Raw genomic sequence first — 17,398 nt, 5'->3', positions numbered from 1 at the left:
TTTCATCTCCTTGCCTTCCTGACCTCGAGATATTTTTTATTTCTTTAGTCCTTTCACTCTCTTTATTTCAGTCTTTATCTTTCCTTTTCTCCTCTGCCCGTTTTCTCTCATGTACACGCACACTATCGCAATGTTTCCTCTTTATATTTGTCACTCTTTCAAAACAACCCTGGCCCTTGACTAATCAAAATGACAGGAAAATAAATCAACCAATAATCTTGAGGTTGCTATATTCTCGTGAACACAAACACACACTCGCACACTGGAAGCACGCAGGCCATTTCACTAAGTCATAGTGGCTGCCTGAAGCAAATTACATTATTGTCCTGGTAACCCGGATGATTTATGAGGAAGTCTATTTTACTGTAGCTTGTATTTGTCTTTTATGATACACAATGTGTTTTATGGCCCGATTTATTTTCCGCCAATGTGTAAGGTCAAATCCTACCGCTTGAACCTTGTTTCTTTCCTCACTTCTTCATTGCAACAGATTGGATGAGAGAGACCATCTGTATTCATACAGCATGTCACAAATGCAGCACACAAGCACATCGGTCATGTTTTCTATATGGCCAGTTCCAAGTTGGTCCTCATTACCTCCCACTGATGGATACAGACACACATGTGCAGGTTAATAAGTCACCTAGAGCAGAATATCCATCATTTCAGAGTGACTAGTGGGATGAATAGCAAGGACTAGGCAAAGCCAAAAGGATTTGAGAATTTGGCAACTGAAATAGGTGTGTGATGCATAGGAGCAGCTTCAGAGAGGAAGGGAGTGGTTCAAAATCCAGCTGCATTACCTTAAGCATCTTTGTGACGCTCACGAACAGGGATCTGATGCCTGTTGTCACATGGAACAGCGTCGGTGCACTGTAGCCCTCCATTTACACTCTTATCAAAGGCTTTATTTCACTTCTTTGACTCCACATGCAGCCCCCTTGGGTCTTGTAAAAGTAGGGTCCATCGATGGTTTTCGTATCCTCACAGGGAAGGTCATGGGTTTACAGAGTTCCTTTGTGTTTTATGGGCCCAGTGGGATGGCGTGTGCTGTCTGCAGGACTGGTATTAACATACAGAGAGGGTTAGGCAGAGTTCAGACGGAACCCACTCCTGCAAATCAAACATATCCAACATTCACGTGCACTTACAGTACTTACTCACTATTGACAACACAAGTGGTTACTGCCTCCAGCCATCTGCTTGTTATATTTCGTCATCGTGATGTCACATCTTCAGCGGGCTCTGTGTCTTGTTGATAACAGAAGAGACCAAATGCTGACTATCCAACTGATGTGAAGTTTAACTGTTTTGTGTATTTCATTCAGAAAATATACATTTCCCTTGATGTCTAATAGGTTATGCAATTTGCTCTTGTTATAATGAGGTGTGACAAAGAAGAAAAAGATAGGATTGAAAATGTGGGACTGCCTAATAATATTCTTGTGTTGCCCATGTCAGGTTCTTTTTTTTATCACGAACATCATCACAGTTTAACAATTACATTTGAGATTTGTAAAACTTTACAGTAATACTGAAGTCTTTCAAATTTTACATTAACAAATTCATTTACCTACATTTCCTGGACCCTTATTAGACAGGGGCGGATTCTCAACCTATAGTCTTAAAAATAAGAAAGTGTCTCCTGTCAACTTTAGTATATTTTTTTTGTATTTAATCATTGTCATGTTCGTGTGCATATAACTATGATCTAAGATGAACCAAGTGTATCATTTTGACTACGTTCTTTTTTCTTCTGTACAATTTTGTATATGCTTATCGCACTGTGTTGTCGATGGGTCGTCCTTGAGCAGGTGGCTCAAAAAAGTTTCTGCTAATGAAAAGCACAATATATTATTATACCACTCAGATTTGTTGTATCTGGTACAATTGGGAATTAATTTCATAACCCAGCTTCTGTATGCCAATATAAAGAGCAGTATATTTTTCTGTTATTGGATTCTTTGTAAACATTTCTGTTCACTTTCCCTTTCACCCCCACCATCCCAGGCACAAACAAACCACTGTCTCCAGCTGACCATTCATAGCAACCGTTGCCCACGGCAACACCAATAGGAACAGATGCTGTGTGGCTGGTCTGCCGTATGACCCCCACTGAACTTTGAACCCATTGTTTCTGAGAAAAGACGCATTAGCGTCAAATGTTTAAGTTTCGCTCTTCAGCTTCAATATCTCTGTTGTTATCTCTTTGTGTCTCAGATATAAAGATCTTGTGGTCCCAACTTTGGGAGACAAGAAGAAAGTGTCTCCTGAAGAGAGGTGTCGCTCCGTTCTGCAACAGTCCAAACTCCAGGGATGGCAGGTGTGTGTGTGTGTGTGTGTGTTTTGCCTCTTTTTCTGTCCCCATCAATAACAAAAGATTTGCCAAATAACTTAATCCCTGACCCTCTATTTGAAAAATCCCATGGAATTTTTGACTACTCGTTCCAGCTGTCCCGCCTCATCATCATTCTCCTCACACACACTCAGTTACACGGCAGCACAGACCCGTCCGCCCCCCTCTCTGTCCTGTCTACCAGACTGCTGTTGTGTCTGAGTGTGTGACCCTACAGGTCACAGCAGCTCCAGCCTCACACGCGCATACAAACTCCTCCACAATGCCTTGCAGACACCTTTTCATCCAGCTCTGCTCAACACACTCACACAAGCACCACTCCTACAAGTAGCGTGTGTTGAAATGAATGGTGTGTGTGGAAGCATGTCACCCCTCAGTGCTGTGCACCTGTTATAGGGTGACCTCTGCCACCCCCAAAATGCCCTCTAATCCAGGAAGTGAATGCCGTGTCAACATGCAAACTCCATACCCTGCCCACACTCCACACCCACCTATTATCATGCATCACTGCTACATCACTGCTCTGCCATCTCTCATCTAACAAGGCACTCTCTTCTGAGATTTCCTGACAGCCAGACTCACAGAAGCTGGCGATGATACCACTGTAGTTTACAACTATGATTTGTGTTGTGTGTGTAGATGGGCAGCAGCAAAGTGTTTCTGAGGTACTGGCAGGCCGACCAGCTGAACGACCGCTGCTATCAGCTTCATAAAAAGATCATCACCTGTCAGAAAGGTAATATCCAAAATAACGGACCAATAACACTTGTTATTACTTGAGTGTTCAGCTGTCTTTCTTTTACTGACACCTCTGACATCTCTGTCTTCCTCTCCCCTCTTCCTCTTCCTTGTGTCTCAGTGGTGCGTGGCTGGCTGGCCAGACAGAGCGTTCATCGCAGGCTGTCCTCACAGCAGAAAGAGGAGGGCGGTGTGCAGCGCTTCCTGCAGGGGGCAGAAGACATAGGGATGCGAACCTATGACCACTTGGTCATCCAAAATGCATCCGACATCTCAAGAGAGAGTGACCGCCTGCGCTGCCATGGCAACAGCCTTATCAACATCCTTGGCAGCCCACCACTTGGTGAGAGGCCTGAGCCGGTGGGCAAGGAGGAGGATCAGCCCATGAAGAGGTATATTAACAAACAGCCTCAAAACGAACACACCTTTAGTCCGATTAGAATATGTCAATGTGCAGTCAGTCATTTTGCATTTACAAACAATATACAGTAACATACAACCAAATGAGACGGTTTTACAGTGACTGTATTTAACCTGAAAGGTAATCAATGTGCAATTACTGAAATGTACAGGATTTATGATTGTAAAAAGCAATCATTGGACTCCATAAGTGTGTATGTGTGTTTCTGCATGTGTGTGCCTATGTCTGCACAAATGTGTGCTCTTTATTAATGATGTCATTGTATCCCTGTGCGGTGAAAGCTTTTCATTGTTAATGTCATGATGAATAGTCAGATAATGATCTGTGTTTGTCAGATTGTATTAGTAAAGTGTTGCACCAATGGAACCTCTCCGCATGCTAATACAACATATCATTACATTGGAATAATCCTGCAGGGCTACGAAAGGGTTACAAATGGGTTTTGGTAATACCTCAAATGTGACGTTGGAATTTTAGTACTAATAAATCTGTAAATGCAGACTTGGGATGTTTTATACTTGTTTTATGGTTTCTATATGCATTTATTATTTTAATAGAATCTTTTAGCAGGAAGCATTACCATGTGTGTTGATTACTGCCATTGTCCCATGATACTGATTTGTCTATCTCCGTCTGACAATGATTTGTTAACAAAATGCTAAAGTCTGAAAGCTTTCTGACTAAATATATGTTTATTATATTATAACAATATAAACACATATAGGATGTGTGCTTCTAAACATCATCTTAGACAAACCAATCGTTTTCAAGCCTGTCAAACTAAATACAGTGGAAAAGACTCACTATAGGGTATTAATCAATGAGCAATTGGAAACGATTAAAAGACAATTAGAAAATGTCACCGCACTGCAATGTACTGACATTTTTTAACGTGTTTTGATTAATTTATGGAAGAAATTATATCCTGAAAGATGAAATGAGACATAAACACACATGATTCTGCGTCCTCTATGTGTCCTTGTCCATGTAACATCTGCTACTCAGACAGACGCCCAGCAGGAGGAGGGGTGTCTGTGGGCGGACTGGGAGAGAGTCACAGTAGTTGTATCGTAGAGGGGATTCAAATTCACCCAAATTCACCTAATTTCTCTGCAGGTTTTTTAATGCCTTTCCACATCACCTGCCCATATGCCCGGCTAACCCCCCGCCTGCAATTCTGCAACCAACAGATGGCTCACACAGATTAGCAAGGGAAATATCTAACAGGATGTTATCAAATTACTGCAAGGAGATTAGATTTAAAGCATAATCTCTTTGGTCCTTATCCTTCAATTGGCCTCCTTAGCTCATATTTGTGGAATGACAGCTGAAGCAGGCATACATTAAGGTTGAGCATTCTGATGATCTAAATTATATCATTACCTCAATCGGATCAGAAAATTATTGGAGTGGAAAAAGGGTAGTGCCTGAAGCCAAGGCGTGTTTGTTATTTTGTTAAAGCATGCAAATGCAATAGTAATGGAGATTAATGGTCAGAATTTATGTTTTTAAAGGTCCCGTTTTATACTGTTTTTCATCAATATATTATAGGTCTCAGATGTATACAAAACATGTCTCTGAAGTGTTTGGCTCCAAATACCAAACAGGTCATGCATTGCAGCCTCCCATAAACCCCTCTGTTTCGGCCCTGTTTCAAAAGTGCTGATTCTCTGTCTTTTACTTTAGATGAAAATAAGGAGCCACTCCCCACGCCCCTCTGAGAGATATTTGGTTAAAAATAACACAATAGGCGCTTTCACACCGGAGTACTTTTCCCAGTATAGTTCCGATTTAGTTCCGAAAATGTTGCGTTCACACCAAAAAATCCGGAACTTAGTTCATGAGAACCGTTTCACCCCCTTTTAAGTCACTGCTAGAGAGCAGGTACTTTCATGGGAGAAAAAGGTTCCCATTTCTGATTGGCTGGGCGGATTGCAAACCCCAACGCCCCGTAAACGTCCCAAAAAGTTTTGTGAAGCCGCCATTTTATTATCCTCACATTAGCATTATTAGCATTAGCCCAGCGCACAAACAATATATGGCAACACAAAATAAAACATGGGAGTGGTGGAGTGATGAGGAGGTGTCGGCATTCTGGCGATTTACTCGGAAGGCTTCAGTAGAAGCTGCTGGGTCTAGCCAGTCCCCAACTCCGGGGATTTCCGGCTGGGGTTCATTACATTATTACATTACATGTCATTTGTTAGACGCTTTTATCCAAAGCAACTTACATACATTCAGTACTGTGGACAATCGCCACAGGAGCAATTTGGGGTGAAGTGTCTTGCCCAGGGACACAACGACATGCTGACTGCAGTGGGACTTGAACTTGCTATCCCCTGATTCGAAGTCCAGCACACTATCCACTGAGCTACAGCCTCCCCATCAGAACGAAAGAGTTCTGATGAACTAAGTACGGCAAAGTACTTGGTGTGAAAGCGCCCAATGGTGCTCCAGGAGGAGATTCAGGTGATAGGGGGGGGGAGCTAATCTTTTTTCCTGAAACACTCAGAATCTCTTTACACTGAGGGCACACATGTTAAAGTAAAAAAGACATGAAAAAGTGGATTTTGCATAATATGTGACCTTTAATGTATTTCTGGTATCTGTTCCTTTTGTAGGGTTGTGGAGAAAAGTGGGAAAGTCTACGATGGTCCTGTCAATGGGGGTGGTCGAGTTATTCGCCACTTTCGGTCTAGCTCAGTACCCATCCCTCTCGCCATGGAGAACATGTTCCCTTCCACAGCGAGTCCACCCATCAAACCAGCCCTGCAGCAGGTGGCTCATACCAACGAGGATGGGGCAGGCAGGGGGGGTCTCTCCTCCCCTCGCAAGCAACCTCCGCCTAAACCAAGGAGGGACCCCAACACCCGCCTGAGTGCATCTTATGAAGCAGTTAGTGCAGGGTTGACGATGTCAGCCAAAGAGAGTCCCACTCCTGAGGGATATGGTTCCCCAGCTGGAAGCCCTCCTAAATCCCAGCTGTCCCCCACAGACCCATCAGGTAAATCACCTCTACTCGTCTTTAGAAGATACAACAGATGGTCCTTTCTGTCCCTTAAAGGTCCCCTGTTATACTTTTTCAAACAATATAGCATAGGTCTCAGAGGGGCATTCTACCGAATTAGTACAAAGTGCGGTCCCACAACAAGAAAAACTATTTAACAAAACAATTAAAGGTGGGGTAGGTAAGTTTGAGAAACCGGCTCGAGATACACTTTTTGTTATATTCCATGGAATGCTCTTAACATCCCGATAGCAATGAATATCTGAAGTGCTTTGACAAAAAATCCATAAAAAAATGTCCTCTGTGGAAGCCGTGGCGCTGTAAAAAGAACGACCAATCATTTTAGCCGGCCCGGCTAAAGTAACTGAATGGCCTACCTGCCTGTCAGCCTTCCATCTGTGCAAAAACTTATCTCGTGCCCTCATTGGTCATGTGCGTGTTCGTGTGTGTTGGAGGAGGGGCTCTGTAAGGAAGTGGCAGATTTTTTCCGGCTGTTTATTTTCAAATTCTAGCGCACTCGAGCTGGTTTCTCCAAAATTACCTACCCCACCTTTAAGTATTCAGACATAGATATTTACTAAGAATATGTTATGGTCTATTTAAACACAAGGCTTTAAATTAGATTAATATATACAAAAACATCATTTATAGGGTATACTTTCTATCGGGAAGTAGCTGTCCCCAACCCTGACATCTAAATTTCAATTTCTGTAAATAACACTTAAAACATTTTTTTAAATGTTGTTCAATTATGTATTTAGAAGATCTTTATGAGTACATTCAAATAAAAGTTGGAATATTTAGATTTATTGTGGGTATCATTTTTTAATAAAAAATGTCACTACAAGGGGTTTTAGTCCAATGGCTGAGCCTGGTTTTTAGCCACACCCCTGCATTTTTTACTAGTTTGGCAGTGACACTGCATCCCTGTCCCTCATGGCTGAATGGCAAGTAGCTATAACCCATACTTTTGATATAAATCTGTTCCAAAATCTGAAAATCGGCCTGTAACCTTAAGAATTGTCACTACCGAACGTTCACATATTATCTTCAATTAAGTAAACTTTTTCGGGGTTTTATGCAAAGTATTATGTTTTTTATGTGTGCAAACCTCTTCAAAGACGTGTATGCTAGCCATGTACTTGCTAGCATTCTTTAGTTATGCTCAAACTTAGCTAGAATCGTCACTACCGAAACATATGGCTACGTTTCGGTAATTGACATGATCGTTTCGGTAGTGACAAAATGGAATGGTAAGCAGGTAAATCCCACCATTTTGAAATAAATGTGTTTTAAAGTCTGAAATTCAGTGTGTTACTTTAAAGGTCTCTTATTATACTATTTTTAGGCATATATTATAGGTCTCAGATATATAAAAAACATGTCTATGAAATGTTTTGCTCAAAATACCAAACAGATCACCCATTCTAGCCTCATTCCCCTCCATTTCAGCCTGTTACTAAAGTGCTGATTCTGGGTCAGTAGCTTCAAACATTCACACTTCAACATAAGGCATGTTATGAGTTAAGATTAAGCAATAAGGTTGAGGGAATATGATACAACCTTGAGACAAGATACTGTGGTCACTACCGAAACAGTGGATGTTTTGTAAAAAATTAAGTATATTGAGTTATCAACTAAAATGATATGATACTGATTGGTTTAATGTATGTTCAATTTCAACAATCCTCAACTCTGGAATCAATATGATCAGTATTATGCATTTTACAAAGAAAGTTTGCATTGTGATTTCTATGAATTGTATAAATTGAACTTTGAAATTTGATTCATAATGAACTTTTATTAATTTAATTGTGAAAACCCTCAAGAAATATTTGTTAAAATACTATTTAGAAAAGGGAAGGTAAAACAATCTTAACAGGTTAACATAATACTTTTTTACCACGGTGTATGTACTATGTTTCGGTAGTGACCATTTTTGGTAGAGGAAGAACATTCCAATACAGTCTGAAAATACAATATAAAAATGTAGTTATTTTACTAGATATATGTAATTTAGATATGGTACAAAATATATATGGACAAAGTTTTGGGGAAAAAACATACTACATTTCAAAACATTTCCAACCTGACTTTGGTCCAATTTTGTAGAATGGCCCATAAAACATGTCTCTGAAATAACAGGTCATTGTAGCATAAACCCCTCTGTTTCAGCCCTGTTCCAAAAGTGCTGAATCTGTGTCTGTAGCTTTTAAATGCAATTGAATCTTATTTCCTGAATCTTTCCGAATCTCTTAACACACATATTTATTCATGAAAGACATGAAAAAGTGGATTTTGCATAATAGGGGACCTTTAATTCAGATGGCTAATGTCTGACTTGTCTTTGTATTTATTTGCTTTCTTTATAATTTCCCCAGCCTTGTCCAAGCCCCGTCCCCACAGTGATGACTACACAACCATGAGGAAGGTGCCACCCCCGAAACCTAAACGCAGTCCCAACACCAAGCTGTCAGGCTCATATGAGGATATCAACGCTGCATCTCCACACATCCACCAGTTCCGTCCTGCTGATGTGAAGCTGGCCTTGCTGTCCCGGGCTGGCGGTTTCTGTGGGTTTGGTGGTTTATTGCAGAAAGCAACATCTGTAGATGTCCCACAAGGGCTTGGACTGAGCCTGTACCATGGCCAGGGCGAAGAGGACGTGTACATAGAGATGTTGGGCTCCAAGCAGCGGGCCCGGAGCCTCCAGGAGCCTCCTGACAGCCCGGGGCTGGACGACTCGGAGGCCGTCTATGAGGAGATGAAGTATTTCCCTCTTGAAGATGGTCCTGCCACCGTGGTAAGCAAGGCGGCCAAACTGGAGGCCCTAGGCTTGAACCTGGTGGGATTGTGTGCGTCTCCCCCTCATAGCGGGGAGATCAAACGGATGGCGGCAGGGTTGACGGCTGCCATGGACCTCACTCACTCACAGAGCACTGCCAACAGCGGCAAAGACGGCAGCTGCGACATCCCTGCCCCCTTCCCCAACTTGCTCCCCCACCGTCCACCTCTCCTGGTGTTTCCCCCCTCCCCCGTCACCTGCTCTCCTGCTTCAGATGAGTCCCCCCTCACCCCTCTAGAGGTGAAGAAGTTGCCCGTGTTTGAGACCAACCTGAACTATGCTACCGGCCCAGACAGCCCCCTGTCCCCTCAGTACGCCCGCCAGAGGGCCGACTCCTCCCCTAGCCTCACCGTCCTCATGCCAGACAAGAAGCCCACCACTCCACTCACCCCTCCACCTCCTCCTCCCAACGCCCTGCCTCCCCCTTACAGACCACCGTCACACTTCCCCTTCCCACCTGAGACCAACTTCCAAGGTATTACCAGATGTGTCACAGGAAGCTCAGAACCTCCCAAAACCTCATGTGCTCAAAGGGCAATTGGGGAACCCCTGGGGAAGCCCCCTCCCTATTCCCCAGTGAAGATGACCCGACCTGAGCCTCGGAGGGCACACTCATGCTCCTCCTCGCCCCTGCTGTTCAACCCAGCCAATGGCAGACCCCTGACCAGCCCCCTGGATGAGCTCAACACTCTGTTCAGCTCGGGACGCAGCCTGCTGAGGAAGCCCAGCTCCGGCCGAAAGACCAGAGATGGAGGTCTGTTTCTCTCACATCTGCACACACACACACACACACACACACACACACACACACACACACACACACACACACACACACACACACACACACACACACACACACACACACACACACACACACACACACACACACACACACACAGTTACAGACAATTAAAACACAGCAGAAAGGGGATCACAGGTTGGATTATATGGAGAAAATCAAATATCCAAATATCAAATACCTTGATATCGACATGGAGAAAACATTGTAGGGTTGACTATTGTTTTTTACATAGAATATTTACAACATTGAATTTATTTTCATATAAATTCATCAATTATGTGGATATAATGACAAACTGTGTCATGGCAAATATTATAACTATTAAAACAGTCCGGTTAGTTCAGAAAATGATATCCATTTACTGTCAAGCAGCCTTCAAAACCAGCCAAAGACAATTGTGGGATGTTACCATAAATGTAAGACAATATCTGGTGTCATCACAATATCAGTTTAGATATACTGCCAAGCCCAGATACTGTTTGAACACCACTAGGGGATCAAATAACTCTGATATAATAACTCTTTCTGTCTTCCCTTTCTCCTCCAATCATTGTTTTTAAATACATCTACAAGCATGTGTGAATGGGTCCGTTTGCTGTTGTGATATCTTGAGCTGAACTAGGCCAAACCACCAACACCATGTGAACCTGTTGGTGTGTGGGTTGGGGGGTTGGGATTTGACCTTTGTTTTGTAGTAATGTTGTACACTGTGTCAGATTAAAGCCACCTGAAGTGTGTGTGTGTGTGTGTGTGTGTGTGTGTGTGTGTGTGTGTGTGTGTGTGTGTGTGTGTGTGTGTGTGTGTGTGTGTGTGTGTGTGTGTGTGTGTGTGTGTGTGTGTGTGTGTGTGTGTGTGTGTGTGTGTGTGTGTGTGTGTGTGTGTGTGTGTGTGTGTGTGTGTGTGTGTGTGTGTGTGTGTGTGTGTGTGGCCTAGCATTACTATACTTGTGGGGACCTAAATATGTTTACACAGTCACGTGTGGGGACTCGCCTCCCTTATGGGGACAAATTGGAGGTCCCCATAAGGGGGATCATTAATTTTAGGGTGAAGACTTGGTTAGAGTTAGGGTTAGGCATGTGTTGGTTATGGTTAAGGTAAGGATAAGTCTCCAGGAAATGCATGTAAGTCAATGTAATGCCCCTGAAGTGATGTATACATGGTATGTGTGTGTGGTGCGTGCGTGCACATTTGTGCTTGAGTGCGTGTGTCCATTTTGTGATCTGTGATGAGTTCATGATCAAAGTCTCAGGCTGCTCTGTGACACATGATGTATTGTTCACTGGGTGATTACCTTCTGTACAGCAGCAGTTGTGCAGGGTTGCAGGTAAGTAATAACCCCCCCCCCCCCCCTGTTTTTGTGTTGCTCTCTGCGTCTGTGTGAATGCGGACTCATACATGCAGGCTGTGTTTGAGTGGTAGGGAGGTGAGATGGACTATCACCCAACAGCCTTTCTCATAAATGCCCCTTTTCTACATTTAGAAAGTCCTTACATTGATTCAGGGTTAGCTAGACACCCTCGTTGGCCCACTTGAGGAGGCCCATTTGTTACAGTCTCCAGTGCAGCTGCCTCTTTCCATGTTACCTAATGAGCCCACTCCTGTTGCCCATTTAGCATCATACTGCACTGCACAGTACGTAGGATCTACTGTGCTGGTGTGTTGTAGCTCAGTGCTCCACATGCAGAGCACATTCAGTCTCTGTGACACTGATGCAACGGTTGACCTTTGCAAAAAGAGGATAAACATATTTGTTCCACTTTGTCAATGAAAAGGGGAGGGTCCTCAGGTCAGAGGTTACCACCCCACAAAGAGATTACTTTGTTGGCCCTCCTAAGAAAGTGCATTTTCTTTGTATACCTGAGCTGGAGAAAGCACAGGGAAATGAGAGCAGTTCCAAACTGTGTTGTCCCTCTGTGTTTTTATCGGAGTCTCTGTTTCCTCCAAGTGTATTAGTTGTGGCTCGGTTAATAATAAATGAGCAGTAGAGTGATGAGGATGGGTATAAATATTTAACCGCTCATTCATGTTCTCCTGAAGCCAGTGTGACTGCCCAGCAGCAGAAGCAAACAAGACACCCTGAACAGTTAGAAAAATGACAATCAAGTGAAAGGATTATCTCTCGCTGTCAGTAATCAGAGGCTCATGTTATTGTTGCGCTTGAATTATATATGTCATAGGTCTCTGAGTGTTACCCATTAATTACCTAGGTCCGCAACAGTTTCATAATAAACCGAAAAAGTGTTTAACTTTAAACAAAGTTGCTCCCCCGGACCCTTCTATGGTCCGAGCTCCGACCACCACAGTGAAACAATCCTGTGAAGCACTGTGTCTAATAATGTTACAAGTTCAAGGGGCAGATAGCTGAAGTCCTTATAAGAGATGGAATGAGAGCAGTGCGCAGGCTGACCCATATGCCTCACTTGACATCCTGCGCTTGACTCATTGTCAGCACCTGAACCCGCGCGGGAAAAGCACTGGCGTCATGGAAACAGTGTGTGCGACAGGGGAACAACCTTGCTGTTATTTCGAGTTGGCAAAGCACGGCGGTCTGCTTAGATCAGAGTGCAGAGGGGCTTAACAGGATGGCCTGCTTCCGCTCCCTTTCGGCTGTTAAATGACTGAGTGTGATACCTGACGCTGTGGGAGTGGCCGCGGGTTTCAGTTGCCATCCCAGACATCTCTGTGAAGAACAGCTGCCTCCCTCTTCCTCCTCCCCTTCCTCATCCTCAGGGAATGAGAATACCACAGGAATGCCAGGGGAAGAGGGCATGTGGTCTTGGCATTCAGGAAATCACTGTCATAAGACGGCAACATGCATATTTCCTAAAATTGGATTAAAGTCTAATTCTCCCTATTTATAGTCTTTATTGTACAAATCAAAATACTCACTGTGACTCTTCACAAGCGGGCAACTATCAGATTAAAATCCCTCCCTCTACCTGGCCTTGTGTCCGTCAGAAACACACACCTGCCGTATGCTACGTTTATATTTAGGCATCTTGTGACCATGGGGGGGGTAGGGAGGCACACATTCTCGTGTGGGACGGCAGCTGACAAATTCACATTCACACTCTCATGCACATTTGTACCCACAGTCACTTACTGAATCAGTGTGTGAGAGCATGTGAGCCCTGATGAGCAGCAGCAGGGCAGAGTCAGGTCATGTGGAGTCACCTTCGACCAGACACAGAATGTGGATACTTTTTTAAGGGTTAGCAGGGGTGAGACTCAGGAAATAGAAGATTTGGGAAGTCAACACATGATGAGCCACATTTTATTAGACAGTTATACCATATTACCAGTTTTAAACAACTTACTCCCTACAGTGCTTTGGATTATGTTGTATCACACAAACTCTATCTATGCTTGATGAGATCTTAATATTTTCTGTATCGACTGTTTATGACATGCACTGACAGCTAGTGTGTTTTCCTCTGGCTTCATTCTTCACAGGATTCAACTCTAATATCAACCTGCCGTCTGTGCAGCTCCAGGACAAGAACGCCAACAACCACACACATCCTCACTCCCAAAGCTCCGCCCCCGTGGAGAACGGCAACCAGATTTCCAACGGTAACAGCCCGCGTATTTCACATTTCTACAGATAATTTCCAATCAAATCCATTTTTTATTTAAGGCTGAAACTGATGATACATACTACAGCAAAAATAAATAAATTAACTCAACCTGTGGAGTTAGAAAAAAAACCTAAAGTGCAGTTTGAATATGTGTTAAATGTTTTACTAAGAGATGTGAGTTTTATATTGGTGTGTAGGTCTGCAGAGCGTACAACAAAGTGATGGAAGTCAGGCTCAATGGAGTGTCCTCCAAAGGCCCTGTGATCCTAAATAAAGAGGCTATTGCTATATTTAGTGTCCTTAAAAGTCCTTTGAGGCTAAAACCACTGACCTGTGGAGTGAAGAAAGGAATCTGTCAGGCCGGACTGATTGATTGATACATTTATTTCGAAACAAATAAAATGCACAGGACCAGGCTATTAACTCTATTTCTATTTTAACCCCTTTGCCCATGTCACAACTAAATCACTTAAACACTTAAACGTATCTTTAACATGCCGGAAATAAAAGCTTGCCGGTAGGAAGGGTTACAAAGAATGAGGGCGACACAATGAAGAGGCCTGAGAAATAAGAAAGAATGTATTATAATATATCATTTATCGTTTTTCTTAGCTCTGGCCAAAGACTGTTTACAATAAAGCATAAACGCTCAGAGAGATTGTCAACCACAGTGTGTGTCTGTGTGTGGGAGGACTTGCAGTTTGTGCTAAACAATGCTTTTGATATTGTGTGTTCAGGGTCGCTGGAAGATGAGAGTCACAGCAAGTCAAACTCCTCAAGCTCCACTCTACACAGACACATGGACAGCCATCATACTCAGGTAAACACACAAAGACCGGCACTGAGCAGCACACAGATCATGACAACACGTCGATATCGGGCCTGTATTTTGTTGTGGGTTTCTTGACATTTTAAATGGAGAGGAAAGTGGCCTCCTTTGAACAACATGTATCAGTCATGACATGTGAGCTTGCTGTGGCTTTGAAGACAGGTGTTTGGTTACAGGATCACATTTAATGTCCTGCAAGCACACACACACACACACACACACACACACACACACACACACACACACACACACACACACACACACACACACACACACACACACACACACACACACACACACACACACACACACACACACACACACACACACACAGCCTCTGATATGCAATTGATAAAATTCAGTTGACCAAATGGAAACCATGTTCATTAAAAAAAACGTACAAAACAATAGCTGCATGTACTATTTTAAAATGCATTGATGATTTAAATATATAAACATATAGGAGTGTAGCAGCTCAATCACACTCACATGACTAGTAAACAACCCAGTCACAACAAAAGCTCTCCTGTAATTATACTGTACCTTCTCAACTCCAAAATAGGATTTGTATTTTGTCAAGAAAGGCCACATTCATATGTTATATAACATATGTAAATTGTGATAAGGCTCTGTCTTAGTTATCAATCGTAAGACTGGAAAATGTGTTCTGAAAATGATTACAGTGTTGTTAAAATAACAACACTGATAACACTCTTCCTCCTTTATTAGCTTGGTGGGCAAATTGTTTTGTTGGATGGACATGATGTTCTAACTGTCCCTGTTGATCATGTTATACCATCGAAGATGAACTGTTACGATGTGAGAAGTATTCACTGGGAGAGAAAAGCCCAGATGTGTAACTTCTCTCACCAATAGTTGACCATAATTCCTTTTCAATCTGCTGTAATGCAGATAAAACCCTTTTTTATAATCACAACATTGTCAGACAATAAAAAGAACATTGTTAGGTCAGCTGCACTAACATATATAAAATGATTGATAGTTAGTAACAAAAGGATGTCATATTCATGTACAGCCACGGAGCCTCCATTACACATCCAAATGAGCTGCTAATGTTTTTATACATGAAATATGTAGGCAAATCAGCGTAATGCTTTATTATTAATGTGGCTGGATCGTGACGCAGCCACATTCTGTTTACATTCAATATAACAAACACACATACTCAAACACACACACTTTCTTTCTCTGCAGTTATTCAGATGATGTCCAGAGGCTGAGCAGTGAACCCACAGACTCCAACAGGAAATTTGATTCATTTAAGACAGCGGCTGTCATAACAATAATTGATTTGCACATGTTGCCGTTTTAGCCTTTACTTACTTTACTCACATCTGTTCCACCACTGCATTAGTGGCATCTGGAAATCATAGTAATGCAGGTTACATACACAGTAAAAGCTCTGGCATACCAGCGTCTGCGATGTAAACGCTGTGCTCAATATTCTCTGTCACTGCATTGTGTTTTTAAGTACGCAGCTTTAGTCCTCGAAAGTATCAGCACATTGAAACCAATTCAGATTCTTCACTATCTGCATCATTCAATCTTTGAGTGTCACTGTGAGTGATGATTGAAGCACAGAGAATGAGTAAAGCACATAGTGTACTACTTTGAAAGAAACTAAGGACACAGCATTCACAAGGTACTGCCTCTAGAGATGTGAAGGCACGTTGTGTTCCTTCTTCACAATCCTCTGGTCCACCAAACTCTAGGGGTGAACTCACCTGTTTAAGACTGCTTCTTACAAGCTTAGAGAAAGTCTTAAGAACACGCCTGCTAATACAAAAGTCTAAGGTTGTCTCACAGTAAGTTTGGCTGCATAGAAATAACTCCCTTTCTCCTTCTCTCCTGTTGTTTCTAATGAGCTAGGCTGTTACTCTCACTCCCTCCTTTATCTTCCAGAGGGGTCATCTCAACTTTTCTCCCTTCGGTGCGGGGGCTGCCCTCTAAAACAGCGAGGGGGGGGCAGGGGGTTTCACTGGAAGCCCGGTTCACATGTAGGGATGTGGTGGTGAGTGTATCTCATTCCTCGCTGCTCTCCACCCTCACTAGCAGTGTTTTTCTTTTGCAAAAAGAAAAAAGCCTCAGACGTTTGTTTAAAGTAATACTCCACTCTAAGTCTATTTTTGGAGGACAAATGACCAACCCTCCTGTAGAGTGGATTTAAAGAATGTATAGTTTAACTGAAGATGTGGTCATCTGGAATGTATTGCAGTAACAAACTATTCCAATAACAACCACTATTAATGGCTGGAAAATTACAACACTGTTTTGATAAAAATGTGAGGGTGGTTTGATCCAACCATACCAATCTCCGGAAAATACGGCCATCGAAGGCAACATCTTGAAAACCACTGCTTTTCCAGAACTTCATTTATTTTTGACTTGCTCCCATTATTTACTGTGCTCTTTGTCCTTTAAACACTGCTCTGGAATCAGATGAGCTTTCTGCCCTATAGAGGGGTGAAAAGTCTGATCCTAGAATCAGTGGAACTGCTTGTTTTCTTCCTTTTATCAGTCATTTTTTAAAGGAAACTGCAGCTCTCGTTGCTAGCTATACTCTGCATCTGTACACTTTATCATCATTACTGCCAAAATATATACCTAATAAACTATAATATTTCCTTCTCCTTCGAGACAATAAATATTGTTTGTTCAGTGAGATCATCTTTATTATGATAAATTAATGGAATCTGTAAGTCTGTATATCTCTATATACCTCTCCTATATATTCAGTGATACAGGTGGTATTTGTGAAAGAGCACATCATAAGTAAGCCTATCCATATGACTGAATAATAT

At 42.6% G+C, this 17,398-nt stretch overlaps 1 protein-coding gene across 1 annotated transcript in view; it reads left to right on the top strand.

Moving 5' to 3' along the window:
- Nucleotides 1-17,398, top strand: part of myo16 (myosin XVI) — a 91,022-nt gene that overhangs the window by 66,129 nt on the left and 7,495 nt on the right. The window contains exons 28-34 of the mRNA XM_034110372.1: nt 2,221-2,323; nt 2,996-3,092; nt 3,216-3,486; nt 6,137-6,519; nt 8,904-10,121; nt 13,623-13,742; nt 14,485-14,567. Of these exons, the coding sequence (XP_033966263.1) occupies nt 2,221-2,323; nt 2,996-3,092; nt 3,216-3,486; nt 6,137-6,519; nt 8,904-10,121; nt 13,623-13,742; nt 14,485-14,567 (2,275 nt within the window). The remainder of the gene's footprint in view (nt 1-2,220; nt 2,324-2,995; nt 3,093-3,215; nt 3,487-6,136; nt 6,520-8,903; nt 10,122-13,622; nt 13,743-14,484; nt 14,568-17,398) is intronic.

Source organism: Pseudochaenichthys georgianus, chromosome 21 (genome assembly GCF_902827115.2).
Source record: "Pseudochaenichthys georgianus chromosome 21, fPseGeo1.2, whole genome shotgun sequence".
Taxonomy (NCBI): domain Eukaryota; kingdom Metazoa; phylum Chordata; class Actinopteri; order Perciformes; family Channichthyidae; genus Pseudochaenichthys; species Pseudochaenichthys georgianus.
Note: the sequence above shows the minus strand (reverse complement) of the source record. Positions and strands in the feature narration are given on the sequence as shown.